Source organism: Arvicanthis niloticus, chromosome 2 (assembly GCF_011762505.2).
Source record: "Arvicanthis niloticus isolate mArvNil1 chromosome 2, mArvNil1.pat.X, whole genome shotgun sequence".
Taxonomy (NCBI): Eukaryota; Metazoa; Chordata; class Mammalia; order Rodentia; family Muridae; genus Arvicanthis; species Arvicanthis niloticus.
In genome coordinates, this window is record NC_047659.1 from 63006986 (window position 1) to 63029870 (window position 22885).

General features: G+C 34.3%; 2 protein-coding genes across 3 annotated transcripts; both read right to left on the minus strand.

Moving 5' to 3' along the window:
• Positions 1-548: 548 nt before the first annotated feature.
• LOC117703817 (olfactory receptor 4C15-like) lies at positions 549-7055 on the minus strand. 2 transcript variants are annotated; one of them, XM_076929082.1, is made up of 3 exons: positions 6913-7055; positions 4347-4446; positions 549-4035 (listed from the first exon to the last, which is right to left on the minus strand). In XM_076929082.1, exon 3 carries the CDS (start codon positions 3981-3983, stop codon positions 3048-3050), a length of 936 nt encoding a protein of 311 aa, XP_076785197.1. In that variant the 5' UTR covers positions 3984-4035; positions 4347-4446; positions 6913-7055; the 3' UTR covers positions 549-3047. The 2 variants fall into 2 exon arrangements, with proteins under 2 accessions (XP_076785197.1, XP_076785198.1); XM_076929083.1 differs by lacking the exon at positions 4347-4446.
• A 4866-nt stretch (positions 7056-11921) lies between these two features.
• Positions 11922-19423, minus strand: LOC117703183 (olfactory receptor 4C15-like). Its single transcript, XM_076929084.1, has 3 exons — positions 19255-19423; positions 15861-15982; positions 11922-14550 (listed from the first exon to the last, which is right to left on the minus strand). The coding sequence occupies exon 3, from the start codon at positions 14505-14507 to the stop codon at positions 13563-13565; it is 945 nt and encodes a 314-aa protein (XP_076785199.1). The 5' UTR covers positions 14508-14550; positions 15861-15982; positions 19255-19423; the 3' UTR covers positions 11922-13562.
• Between the last annotated feature and the right edge of the window lie 3462 nt (positions 19424-22885).

A 22885-nucleotide genomic window follows, 5' to 3' on the forward strand; every position in this document is an offset into this window, starting at 1 on the left:
ATGCTCAAACATATGCTGAGAGGCTAGTCTAATAAAAATTTCCCTTATGTGTATATATGTATGTTTCTCAACTTGATGGTTCCATGTCCTGTCACTAAATATCCACACTAACCATTAAAGTATTTCCTTGAGTTACCTTACTATATTAAATAGGAGTAGATAGAATAGAAATACTTGTCTTATTCCTGAATTTAGTTGGAATACTGAGAACTTTTTCCCCTTTATAGATCTTATTCTCAAGAATACAGAGCTCTCTTGATTTTTGAGAAATTTCCCACTCTTTGAACCATGCCTGCCTGGTACTTGAATCAATTTCAACCATTTAACAGTCTAAGTACTGAAATAAAAGCACATGTCAGTGCACCAAGCTTGAGTCAAAATTTAAAATGAAAAATAAAGAATCTAAAGAGTGAAAGAAATTTTCTCTTTCCATGTACTGGGCAGATGATATTAAGGAATATTTAATCTGAGGGAACAGAACATTGAGTTGACAGCTTAAGGGAAATCTTGCACTTCCACAGCTTGGTACATTTATTAACACACGACACGAATCATTTAAATGATCTGTAAACACAACAACAGCAATATCAACAGAAAATCTCACGAATACTAGCTCTTTAGAATGAATGTGTTCAAGATACAGTGATTATTTTCTGTAAATCTAAATTTTATTCTTGTGTCCTAATACAACATAATCACATTACATGATTATATTTAGTATTATGTAATATTTACTAGGTCAGTAATCAGACACTAACATTTCTGTATCCATGACTGTCATTTTAAACAGTTTTGGCATTTTCATATCCTCCTTACTAAGTTATCTATTGTACGTTTCTAGTAGGAATAATTTTGAATAACAATTTTACAACAATGTTTGAAAATGCATTAGGAAAGAGTATAAGTTGTAGTTTTAAACAGTTTTAAAATTGATGAAGTGAATCTGGTTGGGTCTACATAGCCAGCCAGAGATATAGAGTGAGACCCTGTGTGAAAAAGTAATCCCATCTTCACATATTACATTAAAAAACTAATATAAAGCTTGTAATTACTTTTCCTTCTCTGAATTTCCACTGTACATAGTCTCAGGGTCACTAAGAAACCTATATTGCTGTGAAATATGGGAAATATTGGAAAATATGGTGACATATTTTCAGCATACTTTTTATCCCAATTTCAAGACACATTTATTTCATCAACTAATTTTAATAGAAATTCTAATAGCTAAATTTCTTTCAATATTTCCTTATATTTATGAGAGTATATAGTTCAGTTGACTTTACATTTTTATTTTCTTTAAAACCTTATTGTTTAAAAATATTTGTAAATAAATAAAAATATTCCACCCCCAAATTAATCAAACTCCTAAATCTATGCAACTTGTGATTTATAGAAAAACATATAATGCTGTACATTTTTACTCCTAATTTTGTTATGGAGTTTTTAATTTTATTGATGTATAAGTGCATAAAATGCATTTAATACTGAAACTATAAAATTTAATGTGATGCTTCGCAGCATCCTTTCCGAATGCCAATTTGAACTGTATATATGTTCATTGAAATGGACTTTAACTTTTATATCACAACCTGACTATTGAATTCATATTGTGAAAGTGTAATCTCACAGATAGATTTCTCACATACAGTGTTAATGCATTATCTACAGAATATGTTCATATACTTCTCTATCAGGAGTAATCATGGAGGCCTTTTACAAAGTAATTATGGTTTTACTTTGTTGTTAACATTAAGTTGTGTACATTAAGTATGCAATAGTATTATTTGATTTGTGTGTGTGTGTGTATGTGTGTGTATGTGTGTGTTAATGTATGTGAACATGAATTAAATGCTAGAACTCATGCACATGCCAACAGAGCATGAGGGAACATTGAATATCTTTGTCCATCCTTCTCTACCTTATTTTTTTTTGAGAGAAGTTCTGTGACTGACTTAGTCTTGAGTTATCTGTGTTATTCAGGGATTCGTTAGTTGTCCAATTCAAATCTTAGCCTGTCTGGTTCTGATTCACCCAGATCATTAAAAACTATCTGGACACACTTGTGGAATAGTCGCCTGATTATATCTGCCAAGACAAAGTAATCATCCCTTAATATTTCTGCATCACTAGGTCTGTCAGATGATCCTGGGCCTGAAGGCTGAAGATCGGATGCTCCAACATTTTGTAGTATAGGGACTGTCCAGGTGTTCAGCGGTCTCTGTAAATTGGCTAAGTTTTAGAAGCTATGCTTTGTGCTTCCCATAATTTCAGTTAACTCAGTCATTCTGGATTTCTGATGGGGTTGAAGACTTATAGTCTCATAGCTAATCCTGGCTATTTACTTTGAGAGAAAAGATTTGAGAGGATGGTTTTCAGCTGACATTCATTCTAAAGCCAAGAAAAAAGCCAGGTTCAGAACTAAGTCTTTTAATTAGGAGGGATAACAGATGTTCTGGTTAGTCAACAAAATGATGGACTTAGGTCTATCTTGTACATTACTGACACAAATTGGTATAGTTATGCTCTAATTGTATTTTAAGAGAAATGTTTTATTTTAACAGGAAGGGTGATACGTAGGAAAAGCTAAGGTGGGAGGAGTAAGGAGAGGAAGAGGAGGAATAAGGAGAGGAGTAGCAAGGTGACAAGATGGGGATGGGAACATGGAGGCAGATGTTCATGTGTCTCCGACAGTCAAAGATAGTTAATATATCTAGGTTGGGTATTGGGTTACACTTCTAATTGTATGGGCATCTTGTAATTGAGCATTACCAAACTTATAAAGCCTTTGATTAACATTAAAAAATATATAAAAGCAAAAAGAGAAGGAAAGATGGGATAGGGGTTTTCTAGGGAGGAGAAATGGGGAAAGGGGTTGGCATCTGAGATGTAAATAATATATTCAATAAAAAATGTACAAATTAAAAAAAAAAACCGATCTGCTATACTTGGCTTTGGACATGAATGGTCAGGATCCAGGTAGTCCTCATACTTAAACAACAAGTACTTGTGGCTACTAAGCCGTTTCAGTTTTGTAAGCATACAATGGTTTAATATTTATCAGGAACCATTATCAGTCTCTTCCACATTTTCCTGATAGCATTTATTATTTCCTTATTCCTGAATGTGTAAACTATAGGATTGAGCAGTGGTGTCATGACATCTGTAAACACAAAAACATTTTTCTCAAAAGAAAATGCAGAAGTAGGTCGTGCATATATTAATATACAAGGAACAAAGAAAAATACAACCACGGTAATATGGGATCCACATGTAGAAAGAGCCTTACGACGCCCTTCAGAGCTGTGGTTTCTCAGAGAGAACAATATAACACCATAGGAAATCAGCAAAAAGGAGAATATAATTATGCAGATAGACCCACTGTTGGCAAACACCAAAATGATAAAAATGTGTATGTCAGTGCAGGCAAGCTTCAGCAATGGAAACAAGTCACATATGAAATGATCGATGACATTGGGTCCACAAAAGGGCAATTGCAAAGTAAAGGCAATTTGTATGATAGAATGTAAGAAGCCTCCAGCCCAGGCTACCCCCACCAGAGTGCCACAGAGCCTCCGATTCATGATGAAAGAGTAGTGCAAGGGCTTGCAAATGGCCACATAGCGGTCATAGGCCATGGCTGCCAGAACAATGACCTCTACAGCAGTAAGAAAGTGCACAGCAAAGACCTGTGTCATACAACATTCAAAAGAGATGCTTTTCTTCTCATAAACCATATCCATGATCATCTTTGGTGTGACAACAGAGGAGACACAAGCATCCAGGAAGGACAGAAATGCCAAGAAGAAGTACATGGGGGAGCCCAGTAGTGCAGGACTGTAGACAATGGTCAGCACAATCATCATGTTGCCCACAAGAGTTGCAAGATAGATCAATAAAAATATAACAAATGATATTTTCTCAATTTGGGGGTTTTCTGAAAGCCCCAGGAGTATGAACTCATTGACAAAGCTCTGGTTATGCATGTTTCCTTCTCTATAGGACTTTGAAAGAAGTTCAAAGGGTATTTATAAAACTCTGCAATTATAAGAAAAACTTGTATCATACAAATCTATAATATTAGCATTAATGATATGGTGCATCTTTATGCAAAAATTACCATGATTGATTTTATTACATTTCAAAAAGGAGTATTCTTGGAAAATGTAATTAAATATCACAGAGTTGATGTAGAAATTATTAAATAATTTAAAATAGCCACGATTTTTAATATTTGGCATAAAACCATCTGTGTCAGGAAAATAATTACATTTGAAATTTCAGATTTCTTCATTTTCTTAATGTCTTCCATAGTAAATAAAATATTGAAATGCAGTTAGAAACCATACCTGAATAATAAGCCAAAGATTACACTTTATTAAACATGTCTACCATCTTCATGGAACTAGGCAGGACTGAATTGTCTAGAGTAATGGTCTGAAGTTTCATCTACCAAAATAAAAAAAGAGATAAAATAGACTTTGAAAGCCTTGACATTTAAAATTTTCTTTCAAAGAATGAAGTGCCCTAGAATTCAAATCAAGTAATTTGTTCTTCATAACATATAAAGTTTTTTTTACAATATCTATTATTAACATGATGTTAATGAAGAAAAATACTGAAAATTCACTTTAAGTCATCAATGTATAGTGTGATAAGAGTTCTATAAAATGATGCTGTTGTCAGGATAACTGAATGGAGTGGAAAAATGCAACTATATAGTATTCAGCTTCCTTGTCAACAATATATGACAAGGGGAAAACTGTTAATGAAAATTTTAAGTTCAAAGAAACAAGATGGTTAAACTTAGATGTCATGATCCTCTAGCTCCACCATCCATGACCTCTCCTCAGCATCAAAGACAGATTGACATTTTAAAAAATACCTGAGAATATCAGAGTAGAGATGGCCTTTCTGCAGGCTCTATCTTTCTATAAAAGAACTAGATCTTTTTCCATTGTTCATGTGTGAATCAGGTATTTTCATAAAAATAACAAGGTAAAGAAAGAATGAAAAATCAAGAGATGATGAACCAGTCACCCATATGAAAATTGATAAAATTTACATGGCTGAAGAAGGAAAACTAATCAATAAATACCGTTAAGAGTTCTGAAATTTAATTATTTGCCAGATATTTATACCATAAGATCTTGTTTATAAAAATACAATGTTACAAAACTATGGTTTTAAATATTTAATATAAAAGCAGGTTTTTAAACAGATTATTGGCTCATCTTTAACGACTCTGAGGAGGATTAAATTTAACAGTGTTAAAATACTACTTATGGTATTGCCCGTATACTCACTCGTAAACCCAGCAGCTTCATGATCACCTAGTCAAATATTACAACTCGTGAGTTAAATCATAGTTTAAAATGTATTTCTATATTCGGGGTATATCTGAAATGTTTTATTAAACATATTTTTGATGTGCATATCTGTATTAATGAATATATATGCATTTGTGTATATATATTTATATATGTTATTATATATCTGTGAGTAAAGGACTAATGTATTTATGCACAGAAGAAAAAAGTAAAGATTTTAATGACTCACTCTTACATAGAACATATACAATTCTAGTTGTTAAGGGCAGAGGGAGTGGAGAAAGAGAAAGAAGAGGAGGAAGAAGGAGGAGGAAGAGATGAATAATTTGAAACAACCACTTCTATGATGTTTCTAGGATAGTTTTTCAATAGTATCTATAATATAATCACTATTTCAAATGATATTCTACAGCAAAAAATAAACAAACAAACATATAAAACAATAACATCCTAGATGATGATCTAGGCCACTAGATCTGGCAGTAATCATTTAAGATAGATTAAGTGCTCAGCACATAATTTAAAAGTTGTCATTCTGTGCTAAGTCAGGATGGACAAAAAATTGCAATGAGTTAGGAGCTCATATGGCATGAAATATTTTAATGAAAATTAACATTTCTTACAATGACAAAATATGGAACAAAAGAGAAACTGCTTCAGAGTCTTGAAAAGTATTTCTCAGATCTAGACCTTTACCTTTTTTAATAGAATATGTGTGGAACAAGATGTTCTTAAAATTTAAAAAGCCAGGGGACATTCAAAGTTTGTTTCTTCAAATCTCATCAAAATAATAATGGAAGCAGAAATATTGGAGGAGATACTGAGTGTTAAGGAAAAGGGAATCTCAGACAATAATTCAAAGCAAAAAAGACTATTGTACATTAAATTCTTGCCTTTCTATAGTCAAAGCTGTGTTTTTCTATATATTTTTATATAGGTAAAATAATTTTTATGGGTTGTAGTGAAATGTGATAATTTCAGTGCATAGCATGCTCTAATGTTCTTAGTCAGTGGTGGAATGGTGAGCCTTTTGTTCTCACAGATATTCAGGTTTTAATTGCCATCTTCTACAACAAAACAAAACAAAAAACAAAGCAACCAAACTGAGTGGAAGATTCTAAGGGAAACAAAGACCAATGTTAAAACTTAACAAAATAAAACAAAATAAGATGAGAAAATTTTATGATAAAATACTATACTGGCTAAAGTATTGAAAAGTAAGAAATATGGAAAACTTTATATGAAAATGTGCCTCTAACAAATGGCATATGTGAAAATAAGAATCTAACAAATCACTACCTTATGCTAGTATAAATAAAACACTAAAATATGAAAGATGAAGCATTATAATTTGTTAAGTGATAAAATCAGAAGAAATTAAATGTCCATTCTTAATAGTTAAAATTATATAGTCCATAAAAAACAGTAAATATTATACACTTTATTGATAACAAATACCTTGTTATTATCAAATTACTTAAGCAACTAAAGCCCCCAAAAGTCATATTTTAATTTTAAATGGTAAATCAATACCACAATTTAGACTTATTTCTGAAAATATGAAGGTGTTCCCTAAGAGTCTCACCATATGTCAGTTCTATAAAGGCTATGAAGATATATGTGTCCTAGTCTTTATGATATAGTGACCATCAGTCGTGGCCAAGATTCTCCACTTGATTCCAGCACTTTCTTCCGCATCTAAGAGGCAGCAGGAGAGCAGCTCTGGCAGTGAGGATGAATGATGTAACCTCTGCTTTTTAAGTGCTGTATTTATGTGGTTATTATAGCAAATCATAAATGAAGAATCCAAAATTCCTCCTTCACTGTAACCAGACATCATGAATGTGAGAGTGACTCTCAAACCCCTTGGGTTTTTAACAAATGCTTGTCCTCATGAGAGTCTAAAATAAACTTTTCTGCATATTTATACATATAACAGTATTCATAATGCTTTTGGCAATCTAAATTTATGTTATGAGTTTAAAAAATTATATTGAGGTTATGTTTGCTAGTACTCTTGTGTTCTGTATCTTTCAGATAACAAACACAATTCTATGATGGACGGAGTTAAATATCTCTGTGCAGTATTTGATAAAAATTTCTTTCAGTGACAAGGAATTTTTAAAATCAATCTGTCAGGAACATATTCATCATTTTAGAAAATACTATCAAAGTTTTTTCTTAAGGAAAAATCATGTATATAAAATAATACTAATAAAAATATTTTTATTTCATGTAAGAATTTTTGCTTTTTTTTCAAACTTTGACTATTTCATATATGTACACAATTTATTGTGATCATATTGGCCACATAACTGTCTCTTCTTGTTATCCTGCAAATTTTTTTTCAAGTTCCTCTTCCTATATCTTTTTTATTGATCAATGAGTTTAATTATGTTTGCTCATATGAGAATGGCTAGAATGTTATGACTGAACCATTGAAAACCTTTCTGGTAGTTACACTCTTGTAGATATCTTTACGAACTTCCATTAAATTCATGATGGGTAGAAACTCAGAGTTCTGTACCTAATCATAACAGAATATTGAAGAATAAATCTTATGCCAGTGTTGTGTGGGTATCAATAACCTGAGGCTGCTTGTTCATGATTAAAACAGCCATATCACATCTAGTAGACACTGTATCGTAGCACACCTACCAAAACCCTAGGACTTATATTCTCTATTGTTCTCTATTTGAAGCTATTTCTCAGTTTATGAAAGACTGATATAGCTATCCCATTTAGGTATGAGCATTGAATATTTACTCATTCCCAGAACTTAATTTAAAAAATCTTTGCATTAACATCTAGACACTGGGAAAAAAAAACCTTATCTGCCAAATCCTGAAAAGAGTTGAGAAATATAAATATGGATATTTAAAAGGCAATATTCACTTAGAAGAATAGTAGTAGGTTTTTCATAAAGGCCTATGACCTCACAAGCTATAGGCATCTGACCAACTTTATATTACCAAGTACTTATTACCTCCTGTACATGATTCAAATACAATCTGGCCGTGAATGATTACCCTCCAAGAAGATTTGGCATTATTGAACTAATAGGTATAGCTTTCCTGAAATTTCACTTCATGCTCTAGAACACAAACTCCACAGCTAAGGATGACATTTGATGTCTCTTCTCTAAAAGCCTACATAGCACCTTCTGCCAGGATTTCTAGACAGCAGAAAGGACTTCTCTCAGGAGCTCTCAAATGTGAGTTACTATGAAATAAGATGGCACACATATTACATATGCAGAGTCAAAGGATAAAGAGTAAGTGAAAAATAATAATACCTTAAACAAATAGCCAGAAAGGAAGAAATACTCAGGAGATCTAAGAGAATAAAATGTAGACTCTAAGGATGAGTTAAGATCCCACCCATGGTAGAGATAAGAACTGGGAGATAGAAGAGTGTAAAGTAGAGACAAGAGTGGAGAGTTTTCATTATGTATGTGTGTGAAATTTTTGAAGAACAAATTCTGTGTATGAAAAAGAAAATGACAAAATGATTTTAAGCAAGTGAGTACTTTAATCTGATGTAGATGTACATTTTTTGAATCATTTCATTCCTTTTGTTGTTGTTTTGTTGAAGTATAAGCTTGATTTTATACTATTTAATAATTTTATACATGTATATTTGTTTGATAAAATCCGTCCCCTTAATTTATACTTTATCTCCCACCATCTGCATTTTCCTTCCACCTTCATGTGATCTTTTTTATCAACGCACTGAGTATATTTTGTGTTGTGGATGTGTAAGTGTGTACAACCATCTTCTGGAAGCATATGTAGCCTTTCAGAGGCCACATCCCTAAACAAAGACAACTCCCTCCCACACTATGCATTTATTGTCAGTAGTACCCAGTTAAAGATGGAAACTCATAATCATCTCTTTCAACATGCTGGGATAGCAACTGGCTTCATCTTGAGCTGATGTTATGCATGTAATCCTAGCATTGAGTTTATGTGTGTAACAGCTCTATTATGTCTTTTACATACTCTCACCACAAATATTCAGTATAGGGTAACTCCATTTAAATTCTTTTATATGTGTGTTTTAGGAATCTTCTACAGGGTTGGGTTTCTCTATTTTCTTAAAAAGTTTAAAATGTTAATTATCTCTTATAATATGCCTTCCTATTTTGCTTTATTTGATTTTACTTGTTTGTTTTTGATACTATGTATTTCTTGTAACATATTTAATATGGCTATCCTACTCTTCTTATTAAGGTATTTATTTCAAAATTCTGTACTTAGAGATCATAACTTTTTATCTATTTTACCATGAAAAGTCTTAATTTCTACTTCAATTTTAGTGGATAGTTTTTCTAAATAGGGTGCTCCAAATTGACAGCTGTGATCTTTTAGAACTTCAAATGAATCCTTCACATCCTGCTAATTTGTAGGTTTCTGTTGAATTGTCAAGTGTTATTCTGATAAGTCGGGGAGTTTGTTACCAATATGAATTTTATCTCTTACAACTTTTAATCCTCTTGTATAAGAGAGTGTCTTTAATTTTGTATATGGTGATTGCACCTGAGAGGGATCTCCAGGTAGGGCAGTCTCTGGATGGTTTCTCCTCCAGTTTCTCCTGTGAGTATTTGCTCCTGTGAGTATTTGCTCCTGTGAGTATTTTGTTACTCCTTCTAAGAAGGACTTAAGCACCCATACTTTGGTCTGTCTTTTTCTTGGGCTTCATGTGGTCTGTGAGTTATGTTTTGGGTATTGTGAAATTTTGGGCTAATATCCACTTATCAGTGAGTGCATACCATGTGTGTTCTTTTGTGATTGGGTTACCTCACTCAGAATGATATTTTCTTGTTCCAACCATTTGCCTAAGAATTTTATGAATTCCTTGTTGTTAATAGCTGAGTAATACTCCATTGTGTAAATGTACCACATTCTCTGTATCCATTCCTCCATTGAAGAACATCTGGGTTCTTTCCCACCTCTGGCTATTATAAATAAGGCTGCTATGAACATAGTGGAGCATGTGTCCTTGTTATGTGTTGGAGCATTTTTTGGGTATATGCCCGGGAGTAGTATTGCTGAATCCACAGTTAATACTATGTCCAATTTTTTGAGGAACCACAAGACTGATTTTCAGAGTGGTTGTACAAGCTTACAATCCCACCAACAATGGACAAATAAAAGTAGTCTTCTTTAAAAATTTCCTTCTGTCAGTGTGAACAGACACTATCTAAGAAAGAATATATGGCTTATAAAAATTCTGTGTTGCTGGTTTAGCTCCCCAAATCTGGTTTCTCTATCTTGAGTAAGCTGTATTTGATAGGTCATTGGGTTCCAGAGTTCTTGAGAAACAGTATAGGTTTAGGAATGCTTATGGATTCTGCAGTCAGGTTTCAATTCAGGGCAGTAGGAAGTGTGTTTCTAGAGAAGCAGGTGGCACATGCATTTAGAAAGAATACACAGTTAGTCTATGTGTTTTTTTTTATAGAGAAATTGAGTCCATTCATGTTGAGAGATATTAAGGAAAAGTTATTGTTACTTCCTGTTATTTTTTATTAGAGGTGGAATTATGTTTGTGTGGCTATCTTCTTTTGGGTTTATGGAGGGCAAGGAGTGGGGATTGGGTGGGTGGGGGCATACCTTCATAGAAGCACCAGGAGGGGGACAGGATAGGGAGTTTCTAGGGGAGGATGGTGATAACATCTGAAATGTAAATAAGTATAATATCCAATTTTTTAAAAAAGCAAGGATACACCTAGTTTGATGCCTAGAGAGAGGGAATTCTAGCAGTACTTGGATGTACCATAGCTGAAGAGGCCTATGAGTTATGTTGTTATGTTTACACAGATGATTAGAGAAGTGAAACTTCAAGGGAAATGTGTTACATATGGGAAAATAAGAACAGAGCCTATTGATATTCAGAAAATGTAGATCTTATAAAGCAGGGCCAATGGGATAAAATGAACATATTTAGCTTGTAGTACGTACAATGCAAGTCTTGAAAGAACATATATAGTGAGCCTTTTCATTCTTTAAATAGAAGTCAATATTGCCTCCTATAAGATACCTAGACACAGAGCAATTCCCATCTTTACATTTATGATGTTCCTTAAAGTTGATTTTTCAATTATTCTTTTAAGAATCTTATGCAGTGAGTTTTGCAAATATCTATCTTCATTTTCCCTACACTTCCCACTTCCAGGCTTCATTCCCTTCCCACCCAAATTCGTGTTTCACACCACTCCATCTGGAACAATTTATGCTGCACACATATTTTTGGATATGTGACTATCTACTAGAATATGGTCAGCTTATATTATGCTCAACTTTTAGATATAACCAACACTTTCTTTTCTAGCAGTTAAAGGTTGCTAATAGATCCTTGGATATGAACAGAACTCCATTTCAAACTTCTTTGTCCACAATGGTGTTTAGTCTGGCTTGCACAGGTCTTATACATATTGATATAGACATGCTCATTTAATAATACGGTTATCACACTATATCCAGCATCTCTGGTTTTTATAATCTTCCTGGTTCCCTCTTCCACAATGATTACTGAGCCTTTGGAGGGAGAGTTGTGGTACACATTTCTTTTAGAACTGATTATTTTTTCAGTTTTTTATTCTATATACTTTTCTAGTAGTGGATCTATATGTTGATCACCATCTACTGTGCATAAAAGCTACTCTGATTACAGTTGAGTGGTACCTTAGCCTATAGGGATAAAAGTAAGTCGTTGGAAGTCAGTTTCATATTGTGTCACTTTAACAGTATTTAGTATTAGGTTCTTTTGTAGGTCCTCTGACCTGTTTAACCATAGGCTCTTTACCTGATAAACTAAAAGGTGAATCATATTTTATCTATCAAAAATTTCAAAATGTGATGCAATTTGTACATTAAATAAATAGATCTCCTTTTAAGACAAAGACAAATGACACCAAAACAGCTACATTCCAGGTTGTATTTTTAACTCTCTTTGTATTTCTATGTTCTGAAACTTCTCAATAATACTTAGGAGCCCATTACTTGGTTTTGATTCAGTATCTTTTTTCCATGATTTTGAACATATAATTTTTCAACATTTTAATGAATAGTGTGAATAGAATACATTCTAACATCTTCTAATATTTCATTATAGTTATGAGTATAAAGTTTAAATGTTTTATTTTTCATATAGCAATAATGAACAGTCAATTCACAAGAAGTGTGAGCTCAAAGCAAAGTTTTTAATCCTAATATTAACTCAGTCTCTTAAAATAAAATAAACTCTTTATATATGAGTAAATTCTGAAGTGCATATCTAAGTAAATATTGTTTTTACTCATGTTTAAATTTTGTTTTGAAATTTTTTTCATATGGGTACTGCATTTATGTCATTTCTCTCAGTCAAATTCTCCCTCCTTCCTCTGCATCTCAAGTTCATTCTTCTTTTATTTCAATATATATATATATATATATATATATATATTATACACACATGCATATATATGTATGTATGTATGTATATAGGCACTTAATAAGTTCATTAAGTGTTATCCATAAATGCATGTATTAAAACTGAACACTTGGGTTTGGATAGCCTACAGGACAGTTTCGTCCTGGAAAAAAATGTTTTTGTACTCTCAGCAGACATTGATTGACTGTCTGACTGTCTCATTTTATCTAGAGGTGAAACCTTGTGAAGTTGCCCCTTCCACATTGATATAAATCAGCTGGTGTTATCATTATTTAAGGTCTTTTAGCCAACCCTATGGCTGATCTTACATGGTTGTACCTACCAGTCATATTTTAAAAGTCAAAAATATATTTTTGAATTGTTTCCTTATGTGCTTATGCATATATGTTCTCTGTCCCTCTCCTTCCTGTCTCTGTCAGTCTCTTTGTCTCATTTCTCTGTCTCTGTCTCTCTCTTTCTCTGTTTTTGTGTGTGCACATGCGTGCACACAATGAATGCACTACCAGTGTCCATTAATTTTCATGCAGACTAAAACGACGGAATTGAGAATCTTCATTTGTTTCACTTTGTCTTGTTTCTTAGAGACAAGGTCTGTGTATGGACCCGGAACTTGCTAGCTCTCTGATAGATTAACTTTCCAAAGTTCAGCTGCATCTCACCTGTCTCAGAAATACCAGCACTAGGTTAAAATCACACTGCCATACTTGACTATAGACATAGGCAAAGGGGATGCAGATAAAATTCTTATAGTTACACAGTACTGGCTTTGTTTCATCCACAGAACTATCTTCCTAGCCTAAGGCATTAATTATTTTGATATGTGTCAGGAACCACTAATAAAGTTCTCCACATTTTCTTAATGGCATTCTTCATTTCCTTGTTCCTGAAAGTGTAAACCATAGGATTGAGTAATGGTGTCAAGACATCCGCAAATATAAATACATTTTTCTCCAAAGAGAATGGAGATGTAGGTCGTGCATATATTAATATGCATGGTACAAAGAACAAAACTACGACAGTAATGTGGGACCCACAGGTAGAGAGAGCTTTACGTCTCCCTTCAGAACTATGGGTTCTCAGAGAGAACAATATTACACCATAGGAAACAAGCAAAAAGGAAAAGATAATGATGCAGATAGACCCACTGTTAGCAAACACCAAAATTACAAATATATGTGTGTCGATGCAAGCAAGCTTCAGCAATGGGAACAAGTCACATATAAAATGATCAATAAAATTAGGGCCACAGAAAGGCAAATGCAAAGTGAATATAATTTGTATGATTGAATGCAAAAATCCCCCTGCCCAGGCTACCCCCACCAGGATGCCACAGACCCTCCTATTCATAATGGAAGAGTAGTGCAATGGCTTACAAATGGCCACATAGCGGTCATAAGCCATAGCTGCCAAAATGATCACCTCCACAGCACTGAAGAAGTGGACAGAAAACACTTGTGTCATGCAACATTCAAAGGAGATGGTCTTCCTCTTATAGAATAAATCTATAATCATCTTGGGTGTGACAATAGAGGAGACACATGCATCCAGTAAGGACAAGAATGCCAGGAAGAAGTACATGGGAGAACCCAGCAATGCAGGGCTCCAAACAATGGTCACCACAATTGTCATGTTGCCCCCAATTGTTGCAAGATAGAGCAATAAAAATATAACAAATAAGATCTTCTCAACTTTTGGGTTTTGTGAAAGTCCCAGGAGTATGAATTCAGTGACAACGGTCTGGTTTTGCATGATTCATAAGAAAGGAGTAGAAGTAAAATGTGTTCATGTAAATCTGCAATGAAAAAACTGTGTTATTTCATATAATGTGTAATACCACATCAACAAAAAGGTCCTTCCTTTGGTAGAATTAGCTTCACAGACTTTTTATTACCACGGAAACAGAATTAATAATTCTTAGCTTCTTTTATGTCCTATTTAATATAATCACTAGTAACAAACAAAACAGTGCCATCATATTTCAAAAACATAAGTTTCTAAAATTAGTCTTAAAATGTCTATTACAGTATATACAGGGCCATATATTACTATCAAAGGGTTATAGGTTATTAATCATTTAGAAAATAATTTACCTATAACAAGCTTTATTCTGAATTGAATCCTTAACACTAAGAGAATATTGATTGGAAATTAGGCTACATTTAAACAAAACTTGTTATTTAGATTAGGCAAGTATATCTATGTTTTGTTCATAATTTTGAATATTGCACATAGTATAAAGCTCTGTAGTAGAATCTTGTGAATCCATGTGAGGGATATGATGAATTTTCTTGTTTGATCTTATTGTATTAATACAAATTTAGATAAAAGCCAGAACTGAGGATAAGTGAATAAGATCATTACTACACTGAGCAATTATATTTACCTTTACTGCAATGCCACTGCTCAGAGAACAATATGGAAGAGAATGAGGGAAATTTAATAGCTGAGAAATGGAAAGGAGTGCTCTAAAATACCCTCTGAACTTGATTTAGCTATTAACTTCAAGAACTCAAAGTAGCTGCAAATATCTGCAAAAGATCGAGGAAACCAAAAATCCTAGCATTGTTGGGGAAGATAATTTCTACCCCTTATAATTATGAGGAGGTATTCTCACTTAATATTTGCTAGGAACGGGTAACTATTCTTTACTGAGGATGTGGTCGGTGGTAGGTTCCCCATGTTCCAGTGTGTAAAACCGGGAATCTCACATCTAGGAAATACCAACTGGGTACAGTGAGTTACCAAAAAATAAGAGAATCATATAGTTATGAGAAGTGTGTTGCATTTGACTTAGGGGGATTCAAAGAGGGGAATGAGGGTAGATAGCATCATGCTTAATTGTAGACATGTGTCAACATTTTAAATATACAGAAAAACTGGAAGTATATTAAAACTAAGCCAAATATTATGGTAAGTAGAGAGAAAAATTTAATTATTCCATTTTCAAATAGGCAAAAAAAACAGTTTCAGTGTAATATGAACTAGTTATAGAAAAAAATGACAAACTGCAAGTTTTGGCTCAATGAAAGACAAATTGATAGTTCTTTACTTTGGTGGAAAATTGTGAAGGTCTAATGTAGACAAGGCTGGGCTCAAACTCACCATAAACTTAGGGCAATCTTAAATTTTTTATACTCTCTCCTCCATATTCAAATTCTAGAATTAAAACATTGTGTCATTACATGCAGACAAATCCATAATGTTGTATCCAGAGATCATGGAATCTGTAAATTACAAGAAACATGAGTATTGGTTTCAGCATTATTTTAAATATCAGCAATACATGGTCATATAAAAAATCCTCAGGTGTATTTTCAAAGTTTAGTCAAGTATAATAAAATTGGTTCATTTAAATAATGCCTTCAGAAAACATATCAGGAAATATCTCCAAACTACTATTTATATTCTTTGTGTCTGTAAACTCAGTCACAAATGAAGTGAAATGATGATACATCATCAGTTTGGAACACAGAAATTCATAAAACATTCATAACAGGTTGATTTGTAAATAATAAAATTACAAATCATCATTGCATCACACTATTAACAAAACACAAGTAACATGAAGACCACAACAGTGAAGAATTTCAGAGTAACTTATGGCGTGAATATGATGACCTCCCAGGAGAGGATTAACTACCATTTTGCCTAAAGAGGTGAATCAGCCCAGCATAGAAATGGAACAACCAAAACTCCCCTGCTGATCATAGTGAGTTAACTCGGAAATCCAAGGAAAATTACAAGGTTCTTAAGGGATATTGTTACTACATTTTGTAACCTAGATGTGAGTTATGAAATGTTATACACTTTGTAATATATCCTTTGTTACTAATATAAAGATGTTTAAAATTAATTATCAAAATTAAAACACACAAAATTAATTTCTTTGAAGTTCTGAAAAGGTTGTGAAGTTTGCTGGTCATTCACCATAGTACCTAGCTCATAGTCTGACAGAATAATATTGAACATTATTATTCTGATATTACCTTATATGTTAAATGTTACCTTAAATGGCCATGATGATGAGACAACCCTCCCCTACCTTCATATACTCTTGGATTTCACATCTAGTTTTTAGTTTTTTGTTTTTCAATTTTTATAGGTTATTTTATTTATTTGCATATTAAATGTTATCCCCCTTCCCGCGGTTTCTCCTCCACAAAATCCCTCTCCCACTCCCTCCCCCTGCTTCTATGAAGGTGCTCCCCTATCCTCTCACCCACTCCCAACTCACTGCCCTAGCATTCCCCCACACTAGTACATCAAGTCTTCAGAGGACCAAGGGCCTCCCCTAGCACTGATGCCAGATGAGGCTATCCTCTGCTACATATGCAGCTGGAGCCATGGTTCTCTCCATGTGTACTCCTTGGTTGGTGGTTTAGTACCTGGGAGCTCTGGGCAAGGGGGTTGGTTGGTTGATATTGCTGCTCTTCCTATGGGGTTTCAAACCCCTTCAGCTCCCTCAGTCCTTCCCCTAACTTCTCCATTGGGGTCTCTGTCTTCAATCAGATGGTTGGCTGCAAGCATCTGCATCTGTATCATTAAGGATCTGAAAGTACCTTTCAGATCTGAAGGTACCTTTTAGAAAGTAGCTATATCAGGCTCCTGTCAGCAAGCACTTCTTGGCATCAACAATAGTGACTGGGTTTGGTAGCTGCACATGGAATAAATTCCCAGCTGGGGCAGTCTCTGGAGGGTCTTTCCTTCAGTCTCTGCTCGCTCCACTCTTTGTCCTTGTATTCACATCTACTTTTTTAATGTAAGGACCAACTAACTCTGCCAACATTTCTCCTGAAACATCCTTAGCCCTTCTAACTCCTAAAAGTAATGTAGTTAAATATCCAAAGGCTGTTCCTCATTGTTCCCGTGACATTAGCAAAAGGAACAGTGGTCTCTGTGCCATCTCCATGAGGAGAAACACTGGGGAGTGTTCTTCCCTGTGTTCAGCCATGCACATTGTCCCACTCTTTCCTACTCATTTATGATAGCAACAAAACTAATTGTCATGCCAATCTGTGTATATAAGCACCATGTACTAAGTGATTGCACCACTGGATAACATCCAATTAATATATAAATAACAAGATTTCTTTGTTAATGTAAAATGTTAATAACATTCAAACCTATTTGAGGGATGGGCAGAAATTATACTCTAAGTAGTTGACTCAAATATATTTCAAAAAATATTTTTTATCAGCAATGATAATAAATTAATTTTATGATAAATTTCAAAGGCCAATCATATTTTTATTTTAGATGGTTAGGTACTAATGAAATATTGCTTGCTTTTATGTGTTCCTAGAGAAATTCCCTTCAGCTGTTCTCCAAGAATGATTTTTTTTTTTTTTAGGGAACTAATAGCTTTTCTTTTTTCTAGTTTGCTCTGTTGGTTTCTCTAAATGTCTCAACATTCTTTGTCTTGCTGTTTCTGAAATGTATGGGAAAGGATTTTTCCCTGCTTAACATCACTGTCTTCATAATAGATTACAAAGTTTCTCTTTTGATGTCTTGGTGATTTTGGACATGTTTAAGCACTGATGCCATGATAAGAAACACTAAAGGAGATCCTATCTTCATATAGGATTTTCCTGTGGCAGAAATGAAATTGTTAGAGGACATTAAGTGTACTTAATTCACAGCATTCAGTGGTGACCTTATTTTGATCATACTTTCCTTTTCTTAATTATGGGTTGCCATATAACAGTTTAAAATGAATATTTTATATTTGTTTGCAATATTGCATAGAGTTTTACAGCATGTCAATGTACCATTATCCTCTATAAATATCTTTTATACAGTCTCAGGAAATACCACATTTTTATCCAAACATAGGAAAGATGACTTTATTCACAATAGTTGAATATGTACTTAGAAAACAAGCAAAGTATTATTGCAAAGATAATATAAAGCTCAAATGCTGATGCTTTCTATGCTACTTGATTTCTGCATGAAGATGAAAGTGAAATATGTTTGATTACATAAAACATGAAGAAAATAACAGCAAAGAGAAGGAAGATGAAGAATTATTGAACAAGAAAGCAAGCAAGTAGCATTATTAGAAGAATGGAGGAAGAAAAGAGGAGGAATGAAAAAAGGAAGGAAGGGAGAGAAGGAAGAAAAGATGGAAGGAAGGAGGGAGGGAGGGAAGGACGGAGCAAAGAAAGGAGAGAAAGAAGGGAAATGAGAGATGGAGAGAAATAACAAAGGCCCTTACTTTTTAACTACTGCTTATTGGGCACTTAGGCAGTTACTTCTATTAAGTGCTATTTTCTGTTTTTCTGTATCATTTTAATAGCTTCTGAATGTCTTGATTTGGGTCATAAAATCTGAAATACACATAAGGTATATGTATAAAATGCCTCCAAGAACCCACTTATGAAATAAAAATCTTAATACTTTCATTAAATATAGGATGTCCTGGCCAAAAAATATTTAAAATATATTTGTATAATTTAAAACATCACTGAAAATGTAAATATAGGCTTATGAGTCTTACCATATAGTATTTTACTGAAATATCTAGAGATGGCCAGTTCTTATTCTCTGTGAAGAATAGTCTATTCAGTGGTGAGCAAAATGCAATTTTTGTACCAAATTATTCCTTCCAATCTAGCAGATACACCAGTGAAGGTAGAGAATGTTCCCAATGTTCCTCTCATACAGTCTTAATCACATTTTAAGAATAATACTAAAAAAAATAACGGGGCCAAAATCTCTCCTTAATTGCTAGTGGAATTTAATGTGGTTTTCCTGAGAGAGGATCTACCTCTGAGACTAATGCTAAACTCCCTCATGGTTTCAACAATTTCTTGCCCCTGAGTTGCTGAGATACAATATTTTTATACTTTTTCAATAGCTAGAGTGTTCACATGTGTATTACATTCAAAGTCTGCTTTAAAATGTACATTGGGGGGCTCTATTGATGATGATTTTATAAATCATGTCGGGAACTGACAGTTGCATGATGGATGGGATACTGTGTCACTATGCAGACTTAAGCAGGACTGCTGTACACTTTACCAATGTAACAGATGAGTTTTGTTATAAAGAGTCTACCAGTATATCTTTAAGAATAATAGGAAGTTTTCAGGGAAAACATTACCAGTGAAAGTATGCAGTAATAGAAGTGTCTTTATTTCCTCTAGAATGTTTGCCTTCATTTTCATATTTTGACAATTTCTCACATATGCATGCTGTATCATTATATCCTCCTTCTCACGCTGATGACTACGTATTTCCAAATAATCTTTCTATATTCTTGTCTTTTGTTTTGACCCAATGACTTTAGGATTGCTTGTAGAAACATGAGTAGAGGATTATCAAGGCATATGTACTTTCCATATGGCTAAATAATTGAAGAAAATGATCCTTCCTTTTTAGGAACCTTTGACCATCAGTAGCTTCTTAGTGAGGAGTGAGGAAGAGTACTCATGAGTTCATCCTCTATCAATGACATGTGGTTGAAAGGCAGAATCCTCTGTTAGTCTTCTGCAGGTATCCAAATGCACTATATGTTCACTAACACAGTGGCTATGTTTTGTCAGGAAGACAGAGTGGCACAAGACATATGATCCTATCCCAAAAGGGAGCACTGGGGGCATAGGGAAGAAAATCATAGAACAAAAGCAATAATAAAACTCAGTAGAAGTATTTATTAATCCTGCTGATCCATGTGTCTGTCATCTTGACTTGCACTGAAGAAGGATTGAGATCAGTAGGGATTCCATAGCTCAACTATTCCAAATCTACTGACCACCACAGAGGCATAGACCATTATGAACCCTCTCTACCACCAGCTTAGGAATTTGCTCTGCTGATGTCACATGACCAGAAATCTCTGCACTCTAGTATCTTCATTGCAATGAAGGCTTTACCATCACAGATTTTAGCAATGGCTTATCAGATGTTTCCTGAAAGGACTCCAAGTCTTCTCTCCTTTGCTAAGATTCATTTCCTGTCAGAAAATCAGGTGCAAGACTCCATAAATCTTAAATTTTTAAGCTAAATGAGCTTCTATGCTCATTTATTTATTTCGGAAGCAGTGAACTTTTCCAGTTATATTCTCACATGATACTTTCTTCTTTCAATTAAGTTCACATTTTCTTATTTTGGAGCCTTTGGTGGGTGGTGTCATGTTTTAGGCTTATTTACTTTATCACAGTTCAGAAAAGGATGTTACTCACTAGCAAATATAACCACTTTTAAAGGACACATCTTGCTATGTGATTTTACACAATGGAATACTACTCAGCTATTAAGAACAGTGACTTAATAAAATTCAAAGGCAAATGGATCTAGAAAATATCATCCTGAGTGAGATAACTTAATCACAAAAGAACACACACAGTATGTATTCACTGATAAGTGGATATTAGGCAAAAAGTGTGCAATACCCATGATACAACTCATGGACCACAGAAGCTCAAGAGGAAGGAAAACCAAAGAGTGGATACTTCAGTCTTACTTCGAAAGGAAAACAAAATAATTACAGGAAGTAGAAGGTAGGAGGGACTTTGGAGGAAGAGAAGAGGGGGAGGGGAGAAAGAGGGGGAAGAATCACGTATGGGAGGAGACAGAGGAGATGTACAGAGGGTCAGTAAATTGAACAGAGGTGTGTAGCAATGGGAGCTGGGGAGCTGGGGGTAGCAACCAGAAAGTCCCAGATGCCAGGAAATCAAGAGCTTCCCAGGACCCCACAGGGATGACATTAGCTGAAATACTCCACAAAGGGGAGGGAGAACATGCTGAGACCATATTCAGAGGTTAGGCATGGCCCCCCAGTTGAGGGATCAGCACATACCCATCTCTAAAATTGTAACCCAGAATTTCTCCTGTCTAAAGGAAACACAGGGACAAAGATTAGAGACTGAAGGAAAGGCCATCCAGTGATTGCCCCACTTGGGAATTCATCCCACATGCAGACACCAAACCCAGACACTATTGGAGATGCCAAGAAGTGATTGCTGACAGAAGCCTGATACAGCTGTCCCCTGAGAGGTTCTGCCAGAGCCTAACCAATATAGATGTAGATGCTCGCAGCCAACCATTGAACTGAGCACCGGGGACCCCAATGGAGGAGTTAGGGGAAGAACTGAAGGAGCTGAAGGGGCTTATCTGGCATCAATGGGAGAGGAGGCACTTGGTCCTGTGAAGGCTTGACACCTCAGTGTAGAGGAATGCTAGGACAGTGAGGTGGGAGTGTGTGGGTAGAACAGGAAGCACCCTCATAGAATCAGGGTAAGGGGGGATTTGATAGGGGTTTTTTAGAGGAGAAACCAGGAAAGGGCATAACATTTGAAATGTAAATAAATAAAATATCCCCCAAAAGAAAGAAAAAACAAACAAACAAAAATCCCTATTATCTTTCAACTCAACTTCACTCAAGAACATAGAACATGGGCAGGATAAAACAAGATTCTTGACAAATATGTTACACCAACAGTCAATTTTATGAGATTCTCTTTGTATTCTCCAGAGAACTCAGCAGCCCTCTACTGTCAGCATTTCTATCGGTAGCTGGTCTTCTAAGCTTCTAACACAGTGACTCAAAAGATCCTTACATTCAGAATGCTTTGCTAGTTCACTATATCTAACTCTTTACAACTGTAGTCATGTTTATCAAACAACAACTTCACCTTCACCACCAATTTACCATAGTGTTTACTTTTCTTCCTGAAATCAAAGTCATACCAATAGACACTTAAATTGTAATACTATATTGTGACTCACAATGGAGTGTCATAAGTACTATTGTACTTAGAAGTGAGTCTGGCAAGGATGGAACCAGTTACACAATTTAAGACTTCTGTAAAAATCAGTATGTGCTCTTAGATGCTGAGCTCTCTCCAGCCAAAAATTGTATACTTACAATAAGTGCTAAAAATTGTTAGAAACTTAAGATCAAACATATAATAAAAATGGCATATGGTATGACAAGCAGGTGTATATAGGCAATTGAGAGATGAAAACAACATTCATCTCTTGTAAAAAAGTATCCACTATTTTACAGCTTTCTGGTTATATAAATTTACTGCCATAATATGTTAAATTTGAAATTTTAATAATATCTTAGAGTATTTCTAAAATTTTCTTCTTAAATTGGTCAAAATAAACTTAGGAAAGTCATA

Coding starts and splice junctions, on each gene's coding strand:
- LOC117703817 (XM_076929083.1), bottom strand. CDS start 3,983: ATGCATAACCAGAGCTTTGTCAATGAGTTCATACTCCTGGGGCTTTCA.
- LOC117703183 (XM_076929084.1), bottom strand. CDS start 14,507: ATGCAAAACCAGACCGTTGTCACTGAATTCATACTCCTGGGACTTTCA.